At 39.0% G+C, this 17158-nt stretch overlaps 1 protein-coding gene across 2 annotated transcripts in view; it reads left to right on the forward strand.

Annotated features, from left to right (window-relative positions):
• Meis1 (Meis homeobox 1) overlaps positions 1–17158 on the forward strand; it is a 127920-nt gene that overhangs the window by 6871 nt on the left and 103891 nt on the right. For both annotated transcript variants that reach the window (XM_063229527.1, XM_063229528.1), the window contains exon 6: positions 833–979. In XM_063229527.1, coding sequence (XP_063085597.1) covers positions 833–979 — 147 coding nt within the window. The remainder of the gene's footprint in view (positions 1–832; positions 980–17158) is intronic.

Genomic DNA, 17158 nt, shown 5'->3' on the forward strand with positions numbered 1-17158 from the left:
TCCTGCATACCCTCTACCTTCACACTCAAGAAAGGGTGTGGGATAACATGATTTTGCTAGCTGTTCTATAAATCTCAGCCATAAAAACTTAATGCATTGTAATTCAAACTAACATTAAATTGCAAGCATGCGGGGGTTTCTTGTGAAATTCTGATTGTCAGTGATGTCTGGGACCTGAAAGTGACCACTTCACTTACACCTTAATATTTTTAGTCCTTCTGTTCCTTTGAAAAAAAAAAAAAAGCAATTTCAGAAGGTTTTGTGGCTATAGGTTTTTCGTAATATGGGTACTGGCAAATTGATTTCTTTTTAAAGGATCCCAAATATTCTCCTTATGGATACAAATCCTAATTATTACAAACGTTATAGGGGTGGGTTGTCAGGCATATATCCTGTGTCACCACAGTACAGGTCCTTTAGAGATTATATGTGTATATATATATATATATTTCCTTTTTTTTCCTTAGACACTTTGGAAAAGGATTTATGATAAAGTAACTGGATGAAATTAAATAGTTTACCTTAAATGTCACCCCCACAGGTCACCTCTCTAATGGCCACAGCCCCAGGAGCAGATGAATTTAACACGGGTGTTGAATATGTTGTAGCCTGTGAATCATCTTGTCACTGTCAATTTTCTGGGATATCTCTATTTTGCAAGAAAAGAAAGTTATTCCTAATTCTGGATGCGTCGGGGGGTCTCTGGAGGACAATTGCCCTGTGTTTCCCCTATTTGGAAGTTTGGATCTCACAAGGGGGGTGGATTGCACTTGTCAATGTCATTTATGTACTCCTGATTATATTTCCATTTTTTATTTCTGTCATAATGTAGGTACACGAATTATGTGACAATTTCTGCCACCGGTATATTAGCTGTTTGAAAGGGAAAATGCCTATCGATTTGGTGATAGACGATAGAGAAGGAGGATCAAAATCAGACAGTGAAGATATAACAAGATCAGCAAATCTAACTGACCAGGTATGCGCTTTTCAATTTCAACATCCCTGGCACCAAATAAAAAAAAAAATCTGTATGCATATTGCTTGCTGGGTCACTATCACCTCCTTTTATTATTTGCATATGATTAAGTCCCTTTTAGATACATTTCCATCGAAATGAAAATTTTTGAATAATGTGGCTATTATTGCTTCATTAAGGCTGGCTCTGGGATTCGACCTGGAGAGATGGGCTTGTAAAAGCTTCGCCTGCAAACTTGACCTGTTTCTTGTCGCTTTTAATTTTTGTCTTTATTTTATTTACCCTCTATAATAATGGGAGTGTTAACTGCCAGTGACCGCCTGTGATTGTATGGCTTTGTTCAGGAGCATTTTCCTCCTTCTATCTTGAAGAAAAGAAATGTGTAGGGGCTGCTTATTTCTTATTTTATTAGGAATAAATCCAAGATAGGTGGTCTAAGAGAGACAGTGAGGGTTTGAAATCTAGCAAATGCTGGCTATTTTCTCCCTGTCTGTACGGTTCATTAGCCTGTCTTGTCAGTTTTCCTCGGCCGGACGCTTCTAGACCTCACTGAACATTGCTTTGTGCAGTCTTCGCTATAAGCTCGCCCATTTTATTGTACTTAGTAGAAAAAATAAGACCAGGCCGAGGTTAGAAAAACAGAAATATGGACTTTTCTCCTCCTCCTTTCTGCTCATCCTCCAGCTGGTACGTGCGTGCTCTGGGCCCTCTGGGTTGGCAGCTTTCTGAAGTGTTAGCTTGGGGGACACCCTGGCAGCTCCTGGGTGTGGAGGGTGGGGCCCCCCAGCACCGCTGTGCTCTCTATTTCTGCCCTTTGCTTGCAGCACCCTCCTGGGCACCCGCACTCCAGGTCCTTCTTTCCTGCATTGCTAAGTGGGGAAGACTTTTATTTGAAGTTGCTGTGGGGAGGGGGGTGCTTTTCTCCGGCTGTCACCCTGACACCACCATTTGCTCCTACTTTCTCTGTTTCTCTTGTACTGTCTCTAGATTGGTCTAAATGAGTTGCCAAACTGCAATGAAAATGGAAATGTGAAGGGTGGGTGAGAGGAAGCAGGGCCCAAGATAGCTCTGTTACGAATTTTTACAAGGAGCCTAGAGATCTGGGGAGCTGCCTCTTCTTCCTCCTTCTCCATATAAGTGAAGGCCCCGAGAGTTCTTTCTCTCTCGGACTTGGCGTGGGAGTCTCTCCCTGGGAGAAGAGATCTGCCTGCCTTTGTTAAGCCAAAGGCCGGCTACAGTTTTCCTTTGCAAGCTCTGCTTATGCCCTGTGGGCTGGATAGCCCTGGTCCCATCCCTCTCCTCCTTGTCATCTTAAGGTGTCTTCTCCCAACAACATGCCCTTAAAATAAATGTCAGTCTCGAATTTTTCTGGACAACCCTAAGACCCAGGCGGAATTCCTCCTTGTCTATGAGGAGTGAGGCAGAGCTTAAAAGCATTAGCTGGGTCCTCCGTCACTATTTGGAGTGTCGGAAACTTTTGGCAGTGTAGACACAACGCATGATGCACGATGCACGGAACAGGCAGTTTGTGCATTCCGGGGTGCATGGGCCGAGGTGGGAAAATTGAGGCGGCTCTCTGCCCTGGTCCTGCCGGCTAGTGGGCGTCCCCAGCCTTTGGGTTGTCTAGCCCGAGCTGTTACACGCAGATTCCACAGAGGAACCCTTGGGTAGCTGCTGTTGAATAAAAATTGTAATCCAACAAGCCTAACTAGAAAATGGGATTCTAAAAGCTCCGGAGTGCTGGGTACATAAAGCTATTTGAACAAATTACAAGAATCGCTTAGGGGCATGAATGAAATCAACACTTTAATTGCCTCCAAAATGAAGATTTATACCCCATTTTCTCGACGAATCATTATTTTATTAAAGTCAAAGATAAAGGACCAAAGTTATGAGATTTATTGGGGGAATGCAAAATTGATGCAACCTCATTGATTTCTCCTTTTTCCTTGTGTAAACTTTCATTACCCGGTCACCTTAATTTGAGATATGCAAAAAATGGTGTGCAGTTGTATTGGGTAAAAATGCTCATTTCATTCTTTTCAACCTATGAGAGTCATGCATCTGGTCCGCTGTTTGTTAGCTTTGGCTGGGCTTGTGGGGCTGATGGCCTATATGCGTGGGCTAGCTCTTGTGATCCTTTGGGGTCACCAGGCCTCAGTTGGTAGGACAGTAACAAACCCATTTTTTTTCTGTTTCCCTGTTCTTAGGAGTCAGGAATTAGTGGGTCTGGGCTGGATTTGGAGAGGGGAACATAGAGCGCGGGGCTCCCGCGGTCTTGTGCCTTGCTCACACGCTGGAGAGCGCCCCACCTTGGGAGAAGTCCCCGGAGAGGGGAGAATTCAGGCACCAGACACCGGAGTCTGGGTCGGGTCTCCAAGGGCGTTGAAACCCTGCAGCGGGCGCAGGGGCCAGGCTGATAGGTGGCCTCTCCACCTGTCTGAAGGCGGCCCAGTTGGTATGAACCTGGCAGAGTGCGCCCCGGACTGGGTGCATCGGCTGTGGCCTCCTTAGCTCATTAACCCCTGTCTCTAGGGGCCACTGGCGGCGAGGTTTATTTTATTTTACTTTTTGTCCTCGGAGGACACAAAGGCTGCCACCTGCGCCGTGTGTGGGATCTGCTACTTGGATGCCAATCAGTTTCCCGAAGGGCTAAATCAGCCGAAACCCACTTGGCCATGTAGTGTTGTTGGTTTGGGTATTTTGCATGTGTGTGTATGAGATTAAGACACCACAAGAAACTAATCCTGTTCTTCCTCACCCCTTGGTTCCCTTCTGTCGCTCCCCACCCTCAGGCTGAGGGTCCCAGGGCCTGAGAGCCACCTTGGGCAGTGCCGGCCTCCGGGGCGCCCTCTCCCGTCCGCTGCGCTCCAGGCTCTGCGCTCTCCCAGGCCGGGTGCGGGAGGCGGGCGCCTGGGACTTGCCGACCTCGGCTGAGCGCATGCAGGGCCAGGCTGGACCCTAGGGTGGCCCGAGAAGGTGGCCACCACACTATGAGGCGTCAACCATAGTTTGGTCTGGTTGGCAGCCAGCAAGAATGCGGGTCCCTGGGGAGGCTGGGCGAGTGACTTGAGGGCTCATCTGTGGAAATGAAGGCCTGAGAGGGTGGAAGCAAAGAAAGGAGGGCCTGGCCATCCAGGTGCTACCCAGAAGGTGGTCCTCCAGGACCCTGGTCCAACCGCCCAGGCTTTCCTTCCCGAGATGGCTGCTTTGCACCCCTTGATTATAAGCATTTTCAACTCCGGGCAGCGGTAGGGAGAGGAACAAATTGTGGAGAGGGTCCCTAAGGTCGCCTCCTGGGGTGGCCAGGGCTGTCCACAGCAAATAGAGATGAACTGGGACTGTGATCTGATCAGACAGCAGCAGTGGCCCTGATCTTGACCACCAGGAGAGGGAAGCAGAGAAATGATCCCCTTGGATTACAGATTTTTGTTTTGTTTTATCGTTTGTTTTTGTTTTTTAATTCAACAACGGGCTCAGAGTGGTGTGTGTGGGTCCTCCGATGAGTCTGCACTTACCAGCCCCTAGAGAGGGCTGACCGCTGTGCAGGGCTCCTGCCCTGTTGCTTGCTAATCCAGATTTGCCTCTGATGTCTGAGGAGGAGTAACAGGGCGTGGAGATGGGATGAAAGTCAGGCTGGCCAGGCCAGACAGGTCAAATGCCAAGTGTGGGCAGTTCCTTGGGGTGGGAGTAAGGAAAGGTAAGGGAGGGAAGGGGACAAGGGCCAGGCCTCTGAGCTGTGTGAGCCTGGGACATGTGTAACAGAACTGGATCTGTGCATTTTGGCTCCAGAAGTACGCCTGGGAACTGTGGTGGCGAGTGTTTTATTTCAAAACTTTGCAATGTTTTTTCCGAAGCATATTTTGGATTATAATTCTTAAAATTGAAGTCGGACTTGACTAAAAAATAAAGCAATATACAAAGCATTACTCCCTCTCTTCCCAAAATGATTCAGCAATGCATCCTGGGAAAACTTAGTTTTTTTTTTTTTCTTTCCCCTGGGGAGGTGTCAGGTAAGGGACTGCTGCGGAGGGTACAGAGCAACTAATGCCCTTCGTGGATTGAATCTGCTGGGTTAGAAAGAAAGAAAGAAAGAAAGAAAGAAAGAAAAAATATAGATAGGGACATTTAGTAATATTAGATATTTACTAATACCAGATATTTACTAATATTAGAAATGCCTGCCATTTATTTTCATTCAATAAAAAATAACCAAAAACAAAAAGCAGGAAGCAAGGAACTCTCTTTGTCAGGTAGTTCCCTATTAAATGCTTCCATTGGATACATCTTATTTAAATTGTAAATGCTTCAGAGGGTCCCACTTAATGACTCAATCCTGGGAGTCCTCAGTACTGAAACCTCTCTGGTACAGGGCTGTTCTTAGCGTTGCAAGGGATGAGGTATTTGCATCGTCTAACTCTATTTTTGATTATTGCTGTGAGTCATATGGTGCATTCTTAATTCCTTCTTTTTTTTTTTGCTTTGCAATATGTCAGAGGGAAATTATGGCAAGATTCTCTTTAATGATTAAATAATAAGGTGTTGACTGCTTGTCACTACACTAGCTAATTGGGATGTTCATTCTAGAGCCTTTGTTGCTTAGTGTCCTTTGAGTTAAAAGTTACTTGCATACCAGGTATGTTTGTATTGTTACCTTCTGGCTGACTTTGGTTTATATGCACAACTTTCAGAGTAGGGATGTAAATTCTTACTAGGGACACCTAAAACATTTTTTTTTTCAAGAATAGGAAAAAAGCACAGGGTCTAATGCAGATAGCTGAGATCAATCAATGTACATTGTTAAATGTCGCCAGGATGAAATGCTAAAACTACAAATATTCTTTTCGTAGTCCCCCTTTCTCACTCTACGGCCTCTTTCCTTCTCTCCCTTCTTCCCTTATCCTGTCTCCCTCTCTCTCAGTGGAAGTCCCTGATGCAAGTTTCCTGGTTCATGGAAGCAGTGATACTAATGCTACTTTGTACCAAAGTAAAGCCCCATAACAGTAACTATTGTTCAGTGATTTAACTAGCTCTGTGGCAATAGGTCACTCGAGTAGCAATTCTTCTCCGCCAGAATGACTCCATTGCTCACCATTCAGAAGTACATGGAGTGGGCCTGAGTAGTGTAACGATTGGTCCTAAGCTGGAGAACTGTATTAGAAAATATGGAGAAGGTTAAATAGCAAAGAAGAGGAGGAGGAAGGAAAAAAGGATTAAAATGTGGGTCCTATTTTTAAAAAAGCAACTGATACATCATCGTATAATTGCCCAACTTAAACGAATTTTTGAGTCATTATGTTTTCAGAAACTCGTGTATTTAAGTTTAAAAATGTGTGTCCTAGTCCAAAAGATATAAAACATGGCTGTTGCTGGGTGATGGAAGGAAAATTATACCCTAATGCTCCATCTTCTTAAAACTCAAGCGCTATTTACAGTCCCACAGTAAAAACATGTTTACTAGGGCCAAGCAGAGGGGTTAAAGTGTTAGAATAGTATGGTTATAAAGTTAGCTTACCTTCCCTTGTAGGGCAGAGTTGGAGAAACTGAAGAATGGAAAACAAATAATATTCAGACGCTTGTCAGACATGAAAATATTGTCACCATGAATTCAAATGAAGTAGTTTCATATTGGTAATGTGATGTTTTCCATAGCAACAACAGTTTGTCTTATGAAATGTAAATATGTCAAACAAATGTGAAATTCTACAGTTATTTATGTATTTATTTATTTTCTTGTGCTGATGATCCAACCCAGGGGCTTGTGCATGGAAGGCAAGATGCCTGGCACTAAGCAACTTCTTCAGCCCTAAAAGTTTTAATAAGTGATCGTATAATCACCAAGTACAACCCAAGTTTATGTGGAAACTTTTAAAGAAAAGTTGGTGTATAGCCATCATGCTATAGGGCTTAAGAGGAAAATGATCAAAAAATGAACGTGAAATAAGACTTCCTGTAAGGACCATAATTCAACATTATTTGACTCCACTGTCAGAAAACTAGTTGAATGATAGTAAACTGATATGGTTCTCAGTCATTTTTGTTGTAAACAAATCTTAAATCTTAAATATCTTAAATATTAATCTTAAATATTCACAACTGTAGCATTTTTACATGGCCTTTTTTTGGATTATAATATCTGTCATATTTGTATCAAAACAGCACTTGAATTTATGCTATAATTGAAACAAAAATTTTTGCTATCTCTTGAGTGCAAATTAATGTTTTGAAAATTAAAATGATGGGAAAGTACTCTTTTACAAATAAAGAAATAAAAATAGAATGCATGTGGTATAGTTTATTTGACAGTTTAGAAGTTTTCAAAATCCCAAGTGAAAAAACACTGCTGTAAATCACACGGGGCTTGCTGTTCTTACTCAGCAGGAAACATAAAGATATAATACCTGTTTTAAAAGTTAAGGACTTAGGATGTTGCTCATGGTACAACACTTGCATAGCATATGTGAGGCCCTGGTTGGAATCGTAGCACCACAAATATAAATGAAATAAAATGTATAGTATACAATTAGTCTCCAAACTTAACTTGTAAGAATGATTCCAAAACTCAACTTTTGGGATGTAGTAAAAATTTGTATGCTGTACTATCTTTAGTATTTGTGAATGAATCTTGTGTACATAAAATCAATTTGGGAAAATTCTAGCAGATGAGTATGTGCCTGTAGTATAAAAGATAAAAGAATATGTGTCTATTGTATCATTGATTTAAAATGCCATGATTTCTGAATTACAGAGTATGGGAAACATTTTCAGAGGCTTAGCCTCTCCAGGAAATACACCTATATTGTATAATTGCTAGATTCCCCACATTTACAAATTTGTCATTTTAATAAATAGTATTAAGGATATCAATATGAAATAAGTGAGGCTGTATTCATTTAAATACGTTACTAGAATCCAATTTTAATCAATTTAATGCATTCAAGTGCACAGAATTAAAGCAGCTGGCAACACTTTACCAGAGTCTTTCCAAACACTCTTTTGCCAAGTTGGGTTTCTTAATCTAGAAAATATGTTCTTGTCAAAGGGAATTCAAGAGTGAAAATCTTTTGAAATTGTTCTATATCTTGACTTTCTTGTGCAGAATTCCTAAAATCGACTAAAATGTACTATAAAGAGTTTATTCTGTGGTGAAGATAAACACATGTGCACACACACACACAGAATTACACACTTGCTGTTTATTGATGCCATAAGTGGATATAGTCAAATGTAAGTTATAGTCAGAAGTATGTCATTAACTGTTTTTTATATGGACTACTATGTGTAACTAAATTAATAAAGGATACATAAGTCATGAAAATAAAGTTTACATTTCTTATAATTCTCAAAAATACATTTCAACCATTAATTCTTCCTTTGACATTTAATAATTTCATTTACAATAAATAGAATTTATATTCATGAGGTAAAAACCCCTGATTGTGCAACGTGATAGTTTTTTAAAAAATTTAAATGAAATCATATTCTTGTAAGGAAAGAAAATGCTATCACCATGCATAAATTTACTAAGTAAAACTTTTAAAATGACCACAACATTTTTATTAAGTTAATAAATTTAAGCAACATTTTATAGTCATGCTATTTTTTTTGTTTTGGCATGATACAACATCTTAAATTTTATATTGAACTTAAACAAGTGATTCTCAATTGAATGATAATACAGTATATATTTTCTGTGACATTAGAATTACCCTAATATCAATATATAGCAATATTAAAACATCAATACTTGACAACATAAACTAAAATTAACAACATAAATTAAAATTAATTGTTGCTGCTCTAGAATTTCCATTTGTATATATTTTTCTTATACTTTACAACATAGTAACATGTTTATTATTTGTCATGTGTAAATACCTGGGTTGTTAATTGTTACCTGGAAAGGCAGATCTATGGTTCTTTTTTTCTTGATCATTTGTTTTTAATTTTTGAAATTCTTCACTGTTTTGTAAACCTCTGCCTGAGATTTGATCTTAAGCTAGTTTTCCAAGTCTCACTTCTCTATTAGAGTACCTTGCGGGTTGTTACTCACATGGTTTATTTTCCTGAGATGTTACTTTAAAACAAGTGAATAAATACCAAAGTCTTCAAATATTCCCAACCTGTTCTTCTATTCCTATTTGCCCTCCCTGTGGCTGTGAACTCTTGGCATACATATCAGCCCCTGGGTGTTTCCTCTTAAGGCCTGTTTGTTTTTGGTGACTGTATTCTTCTTCTTATTTTTTTTTTAATCGGTATCGGAGTCGAACTCACTGCCTGCTTGCAAGGCAGGCGCCTATGCCACTGAGCTAAATCCCCAGCCCCCCAGTGACTGTATCTTAACTGATGTTTGTAGTTGATCCCAGTTCTCCATGATTTGCATTTTATTCTGAATTTACATTCACATTATGCCCCATAGAAAGTCTTCAAACTAAAATCCGTTTATGACTAGTGTGAAGCTGTGAAAATGAAGTTTATAATGAAATTGACAAAACCATCAAAAAGACAGTGAAGGAGCATTTTGGTATAAACCCAGAATTTTGTAATATGTTCTCAAGTTGTAAAAGACTTACTTCTTTTACAAATAGTAGAAACGTAAGATTTCTTTGAAAATAGAACTCTTTTTTTTTTCTTTTGTCTGGACCCAGGGATCAAACTCAGGACCTCACACTTGCCAGGCAGGCACTTATGCCGCTGAGCTAAATCCCTAGCCCTAAGACTCCTCTTAATATGCCCAACAACTGTTTGAATGTGTCCTCTAACAGTAACTTAATTTGATAGATGGGCTATAATTAACTGTGACCTAAAGTGTTTTATGTTATTCAGAGATCATCCCTTAGTGATTTGAAAACTTAATTTCAAACTAAATAGTGTACAATATGTGAGATTCTAAGGCATGCTGGCACTATTTGCATAAAATGAAATGTTTGTCTTCAGGGCTTCAAAAGGCAGATACCTCTGGAGATGGGCTAATAATTTTTACAGTCTGATGTCTTAGCAAACTAATTAGAGAAGGTGATCTCTTGGATTTTTTTTTTTTTTTTTTTTTTTTTTTTTAGTGCATAGACTTCCTGTCTATTTACTGCCAAGTTAAAATTATGCTTTCCTGAAGAAAAAACACCATGTATTTCATTGGGCAGAAATGTATGCATGACATTTTAAATCTAGTTACTTCATTAATCGTAAAACCAGCAATATAGAGAAAATTAAAAATAGCAAATACGTAAGATGCTATTAGCTCTGTGCTTCATCGAGAACAAAAAGTTCATCAGTAGACTGAAACTGGGCATTCTGACTTTAGTTGAAACATTTACCTAAAAGTTAGCACCAGGTCTGGAGCAGTCCTAAATTCTCACAGAAGGATCTAGCTATTAAACATTATGTTTATTTGAAATTATCCTTTCATTAGAGACTCAACCTCACAAGTAAGTCACCCTGCCCTATACTCTCAAAGAGTCCAGATAGGTCTATTATTTATTTATGTTCCATTGCATACATTATTTGTGGGAATGATGCTGCAGCCTCTACCAAGCATATGGAATTTTTCTTCATGAGATAGGGACGCATCCTTGCGTGGCCCAGTGCTAAGTAGCTAACTAAGGGTTATCCTCAGTGTACAGGTAACTGTTGTCTCTTGTATAGCCACTACACACTTCTACTTTACAGCTGTATGTACAAATGCCCATTGTCATTTTCATTTCAATGTCATTGCTTTCTTCCTGTAGGTTCGAGCTAAGAGAATCAGTAATTTTACGTTTTGAGTTGACCTTAGTGATCAATTAATATGTCCGGAAAAAAAGGAAGATATTGAGTAGCAGGATCATTTAACTCTTCCTATTCCATCAATACTTTTTCTGTTGCTACACTAAAATTCTCTGAGACATTATTCATTAAATTTCTAGCGGCACTTGTACATCTGGTGCCTTGACCTGTCTCCATGTTTTGGAGATTTACAGCTGTCAATAACAAAATGGTCAAGAGGACTAGTAGAATCATTGCCTTCTGTACTTGCTTTTACAAACTAATACACATATATACACTATTCTTGCTCTGTGTATATCAACTGTACTTTTGGTGTTCAATTTTTTATTCTCATAATTATTCATAGCCAGTAATGATCTCCATTTGAGTGACTATAAACATTTTTTATTAGGGAATCTGGAATTTGTAGCAACTCAGTTTTATTTTCCAAATTGCCCTGCCATTTCAATTAGGTGCATTGTTCTTTACTCCACTGTTGCAACATTCTAAAGGCTTGCTTTCCACCATTATAGTGAGTTGTTTGAGTGTTTAATATTTATTGAGGGTATGTAATGAGCATACCAGGAGAAAAAGAGTAGAATAAAACATTGACGAATGAATTGTGAGGCTTTTCTTCATTTGTAGTAAACTGCTAGTACTTTGAATAATCTGTAACTGTTAAAACAATATAAATAACCTGCAGAATAATAGCCTTAGTTTATGGTTGAAGAATAGCATTCTGATTAACTTGAATTCCCTAAAAAGTGAGCAGTGTGACTCAGCTTCATACTTCTGAAATTCACTGTTGTTTTGGTCGGTCTCCCAGTTAAGTGCGTTGGAATACAGTGAACTTGTCCATTCTACAAACCAGAAACTCACATTAAATTTCAAGAGACTTTGAGGAAGGTACCTCTGATGATTTTAGCCAAGATCAATAATAAAGAAGGGCCAAATCATCTCATCAGCTCCAGACTTAACAGACAATTTAAACGTTCGGAAATTTTTGAGAAATGACACACAAAAAAGTGATTGAAAGTATAAAAAAAGAAACGCTTCTAAAAATTAAAAAACACTATTGCTAATTATCATTGGAAATCAATGGTAAATGTACATTTCCATGATTCATGTATCCAAAATAAAATACCATAAGATAATTCCATAAAATAGGACTATATCTCATCAGAAACTTTTCCTGACATCAAATTTATGGATTTTTAGATTTGAGAATTTAGAAGTAGAATACTTCAGAAACATTTGCACAAAAATAAATGTGGTTGTAATTTTTAGTTATACAATTTTCAGGGAGGCAGTGTCCGAGGAAGTACGATCTCGAGCCAGAGCACTGATGTTTGAATTTAGGATTTGTTGTGAGAGGGTTACTCACTTCACCTTGATGAGCCTGTTTTATGGTTTGTAAAAAAGGGACAGTGCTAGGTGTGATGGGGTGTGCCTGTCACTCCAGCTCTTGAGAAGCTGAGACAGGAGGATTGCCATATGCATTTGAGGTCAACTTGGACTGCGTAACAAGTTCAAGACCAGTCTAACTACATAGTGAAACCCTGCCTCAGAAAGTGAGGGGAGGAATACTAACAGTATGCCTTTCATTGAATTAGTGTAGAAGAGAAATTAGGATGCGTGAGAAGCATCCTAGAACAGTAACCCAAGCCCCAGTGAATACTACATTAAATAACATTTTGTCTTCTCACCTACACTCTGCCTATCCTTCAACAATATGAACTGGATTTTGGAAGGAAGAACTGAACACTGGTTGCTGGACGTGTTCTGTAGGACATCTTACAACTACAGAGTTTCAAGTAAATGTCACCATAAACCTTATTATGAGGGGTCACTCGCTTTTCTGAATTTTCCATATTATAAAGGAGACTAGAGCCTCAGATACTTTAGTGACATAATACAGTGAGCACTGCAGATTCGCTGTTAAGGTGAAATTCAAGTGAGTGTTATGTGCAGAATTTGTGCTAAGTATCCTCCCACCCCATTTCTGAGTAGCTAGTTGCTTACAGAGTCTAATTATCTACTTGTGCTGCGTGTTATTCTTATGCATTATTAAGTACTTTTTTTGCTAGATTGCCTGCCTAGAAAGTTTGTGGTTTTAAGTTGTTTTATATGACATTTCTGGGTTTATCTGAATTTGTTTACTGAACAAGTACTGATACTAAGTTACAAGTATAAAATAAAACATTGAGAAGAAAACTATCTTATGAAAGGGATTTTTAAAACACCAGGAACAAAGGCATGTAGCTTCTTAATTTTTTCCTGATAAATAGGAATGATAGAAAACAACATAGAATTCAGCAGGAAGCACCCAGCAAATAAAGAGTATAGTTTGATATTTAGATACAATTTTGACGATAAATCATGCCAGTTGGTTTAGGTTTTGTTTATTTCAGTCAAGCAGTTAGCTGTCAACTACAGTTCTTAGGTATGGTTTCAGGAATAAAGCAGATAGCACTATTAAAGTCATTAAGTATAAGATTTGGTTTTATTAATAACATTTGATGCACAACACAATGAAACAGAAAGGAAAAGATTAGTATAACATTTGACACGAAGTGTCTTTCTATTGCTCAGGTTGGTTTTAGACACCTATATTAATTTCCCAAGGGGCTGGTACAACAGGTGCAGTCCACCACACCTAGCTCCTAAAAGGGAAGATTATTGAACTGTAAATGGTTTTACTGAGATACTTAATATGATCAGGCCCTCTCCTCTCCTCTCCTCTCCTCTCCTCTCCTCTCCTCTCCTCTCTTCTTTTTTCCTACTTTCATGAGATTGTCCTCCAAAACAAATTACTTAGAATTTGAATATTCAGTGTACTGGAATTTCTAAAGTATTCATCTACTGTTTGTTACTTGTTGACTATAAGATTTTAGTAAAACTGGTTGTCAATACTTACCTACTGGCCTTTAGTTACACTAATTCTTTTCCTTTGTGTTGTGTGTGAAGATACACCATTTAGAAATCTATGTTGTCTTTCTAGACCAGAGTGGTGCCATCTTGAAGAGTTAGCATTGATTCACAAGGTAAAAAATTGGGGTAAAATATATGAATATTGTGTTGATTTTGCCAGCTTTTGGGACCCTATGAGTTGACGCATTCAACTCCTGTAGACTTTTGCTTAATATTGTTGAGTCATTTTAAATTGCTTGGACATACTAATTCAACTATACAGATCAATGAAGTTCTGAGAATATTAAAAATGTAATTCAAAAGATACCAGGTCATAGGGATGTACAATATTAAGAAGCATCAAGAAAGTGGCCCATGATGGTAGATCTGAGCTCCCGAGGGTTACTGCCATCCTTGCCTGTCCAGCAATCAGAACCTGAGTATTGAGCAGAAAATGACCATGTAGAAGCGTAACTATACTTCAGATGCATTAAGCATATTTAAGGAATAGTAAATTTAATAAATGTATCTATCTAAATGCCAAGATTCTTTAAATTCTATTATGATGAAATTAAAAAATTTAGCGTCATTATTATATATTCTTTGGTCTCCCACCTCATACACATGATGGGTGCGTGTGCATGAGTGTGTTTGCACGTGTGCCTTTGTGCATTCCTCCATGTCTGAACCCAGACTTCAGCTACTCCTGAAGCTCTTACAATCACTTGATAGAAAACTTTTCATTTAAAGATGAAATGACTCCTTGGAGAGTTTTCACCAAAGGCAAAAAAGCACAAAGATTCTTTTCCTCCTTTCTATATGCCTCATTACACAGAGATAGAGGATTCGGTGTTTGAAAAATTATCATTTTTGTAGGTTTTATTCATGGTACGTGAAGACTGAGAAATACAGAACTCAGTTTAACAGATGCTATCTTTGCTTTCAAAACTCCCCACCACTGCTGTGATATTATCACACCAGATACATGATGGGTGTCACACCAGAGTTGGTTAACTATTAAGGTTTGAGAAATTTTCCTCACTGGAATCTGGATTAGACCCCTCCGTGCTATGTGTAGGGAGGCTGATAGTTACCAAGATGCAGGTCTAGATTAAAAGTTCATGAATGTAATTGTGGCTGGGCTGGGACAGTGAGAGTGTGGTGTCTGATGAGAGCCATGGATGCTGGATTTCCACTGTCTTACCGTTAATGTACTACCTGCCCTGAATCATCGAAATTACCCTTCAGGATTGTATTACGTGGAGTAATCCGAACATATTATCCCAGAATTTAAAAGGGGTTCAATAAGAACCTTGGCAGGGCTGAAGACTTGGCCAAAGTGAGGTAGGGGACATAGAAGGAAATGAGAAAGAGGAGGACATTTACGATGAAAGGGATGGTGTACCAGGGGGCAGTTTTTCATAAAGTCAGTCTCTCTGCGGAAGGGGACTGCCACCAGCACCTACCACTCTTCCCCCAGTACCTCCAAGTGCTTCTCCACATTTTACTGCCTTTCAGCAGGACGCTGTGTGGACCGAGGCAAAGTTTCTCTTGAATGTGCTATTTCACATTCAGACCATTCCTTAAAACATTCTAATGTGGTCCCTGAAGTCACAGCATGTATGCATACTGAAATATTAACTTGTGAATGCTCCTGGCATTTAACAATATCTTAAAAAGAAAGATGGCAGTTTTTCTGTGTTAAAAAAATCAAGACAACAAAATATACTGCCTGAACTTGTGGTTAAATGAATTTTGCTTAATGATTTCCAGGATTTTGTTTTTCCTGTTTGAAATGCTGGTTAAGGGATCCTAAACATTTTTCTTGAATTTTCTGAAGTATATTGGGAGAGGAGCACGTTTTCCTTGGGGCTTGATTGAATTGTAGGTGCTCAGTAAATGGTGGTTGAGTAGGTGGAATGATGATGTGGTGTGTTTTGGTTATTAAGCAGATGGGAATGGTGGACTTTAAGAATATCAATAGGAATATCGGCGTAGCTGACCTCTAATACCCACTCATAAGAATTTTCAACATTCTTCATTTCCCAGCTTCAAGTACACACAGACAAATGGGTATCTGTTTTCCGCAGCAGTACTTGGGCTTCTTCTCTCCTCTTCATTTATCTGCATGTGTGTCTTCATGGTCCTTTTTCTCAGATGGTATCGTTGACCAAAGGGTGTTTAAAAAATCATGCTTGCTAAATTATGTACCTTTAAGAATTATGAGGGACACTGTTTAGACATTGAGGAGGGTGGGGCTCATTAGATGTGGCTCTGAGATGGTGACATTCAGCAGCCCTATCCAGTGTATAATTTGAGTGAGTGGAGTGTGTGTGTGTGTGTGTGTGTGTGTGTGTGTGTGTGTGTGTACTTGTATGGGCATGGAGATGTGGATGTGGATGTACAGCAGCATGGTGCACATTGGCATATTCCCATATAGACTGATAACTTCTTGATTTGGAAAGACTGAGTCATTCCCTTTTGGGGAAATGTCAGCTCTTTCAGGCCACTAGAGATCACCAAGACCACCAAAGAGACCTTGGTGGTTTGAAAGAGTAAATGTGTCTTTTCAAGGAAAATGCTGCCTACTGATAAGGGCAGATAAACTTCACATTTTGAACACTATATTTCATCAGTTTCTTCATAGGTGATTTCTTCAGAGTCAAGATTGTCAGGTCCCCAATTACTCATCTTTTTGAATGGGATGTATAGGTTAGGGTAGAAGTATTATTGTTATTTTCATTGCTGTTTTTTTTTTTAAATCTATTCAATGTTGGCTTAAGAATGATTCTGGCATGATTCTGATGTGACAAGTGACCAACTGAGAAGAAGCGGCAAAGTTCTTTGTATACTATAAAGTGACTTATAAATATGAGGTGTCAAATTAAACTTGATGGGGAGGAGGAACAAACCACCTGTGAAATCATGTTGTTCCAAGGTGAAAATAAGATCAGTTTGCATTCCCTGAGCACACACCAGCTGGGAGGTAGCCCAAGGCATACCAAGCTGTGTATGAAGCCTGCTCAGGTTAACCATTCAGTCTAGAAAGCCTATAAATGGAACCCACATATATGTAGATATTCCAGGGATGACGAGATCAGTCTGTATTGTTGTATAGTGGCTACTGTTTCTTGAGTGCTTGCAGCATGCTTGGCAGTTTACATGTTAAAGTTGTGGGAGAGCTTTTTTAAAATCTCATTTTACATACTGGATCATTAAAGTTTGGAGAAATGACTTTAGCTACAACTGTGTAATTTCCACTGTCCAGTCTCCAAAAAGGGTCTCTTGTTTTCTTCTATTTTAGAGTTATGTTGTGATGCAACTGAGTATTAGCAGATTTTTATAGAGGTGTGTGTGTGTGTGGTGAGGAATTTCTAAATTGTATATCTTTTTTCAGATGTTTTAGGATGTTTAGTATTGAAGATCACAGTGTCAGGTAGCTACTCAACACAGAGAATTCCTACATACTATTTAAGCGGTTCATTCATCCGAAAACATATTTGTATTTACTTTGCTACAGACATTTTC

This window comes from Cavia porcellus, unplaced genomic scaffold (assembly GCF_034190915.1).
Source record: "Cavia porcellus strain 051 isolate PalLab524CR breed Dunkin Hartley unplaced genomic scaffold, mCavPor4.1 scaffold_18, whole genome shotgun sequence".
Lineage (NCBI taxonomy): Eukaryota > Metazoa > Chordata > Mammalia > Rodentia > Caviidae > Cavia > Cavia porcellus.